Source organism: Corvus brachyrhynchos, unplaced genomic scaffold (genome assembly GCF_000691975.1).
Source record: "Corvus brachyrhynchos isolate BGI_N302 unplaced genomic scaffold, ASM69197v1 scaffold47, whole genome shotgun sequence".
Taxonomy (NCBI): Eukaryota; Metazoa; Chordata; class Aves; order Passeriformes; family Corvidae; genus Corvus; species Corvus brachyrhynchos.
Window position 1 is genome coordinate 1,455,925 of NW_008239292.1, and position 285 is coordinate 1,456,209.

At 57.9% G+C, this 285-nt stretch overlaps 1 protein-coding gene across 1 annotated transcript in view; it reads right to left on the reverse strand.

The window, feature by feature from the left end:
* The window catches only part of NFE2L1 (nuclear factor, erythroid 2 like 1), a 10,461-nt gene that overhangs the window by 4,645 nt on the left and 5,531 nt on the right, over positions 1-285 (reverse strand). The window contains exon 4 of the mRNA XM_017740507.1: positions 34-249. Within this exon, the coding sequence (XP_017595996.1) occupies positions 34-249 (216 nt within the window). The remainder of the gene's footprint in view (positions 1-33; positions 250-285) is intronic.

Here is a 285-nt window from a genome sequence, read left to right on the forward strand (position 1 = left end):
GCAGCCCCCACCCGGCCGGCCCAGGGGTGTTACCTGCGCTGGGAAACTCTCCCCGGTCTCTCCATCAACTAGCGGGATTCTATCCAAGACCTCATTCCCTGCACTCCTCCAGCTGTCCCCGCGCTCCCTCCCATCGCTCAGCTCTTTGTCCACTTCGCTCTCTTTCTGACGGTGGCTGTAGTCAAAAATCTCTCGCCCAGCGCCGAGATCAATATCCTGTCTCCACAGGATGTCAATCAAATCGATGTCCTGCAAGACAGACCACATTTCCTTCAGCCCCTGACC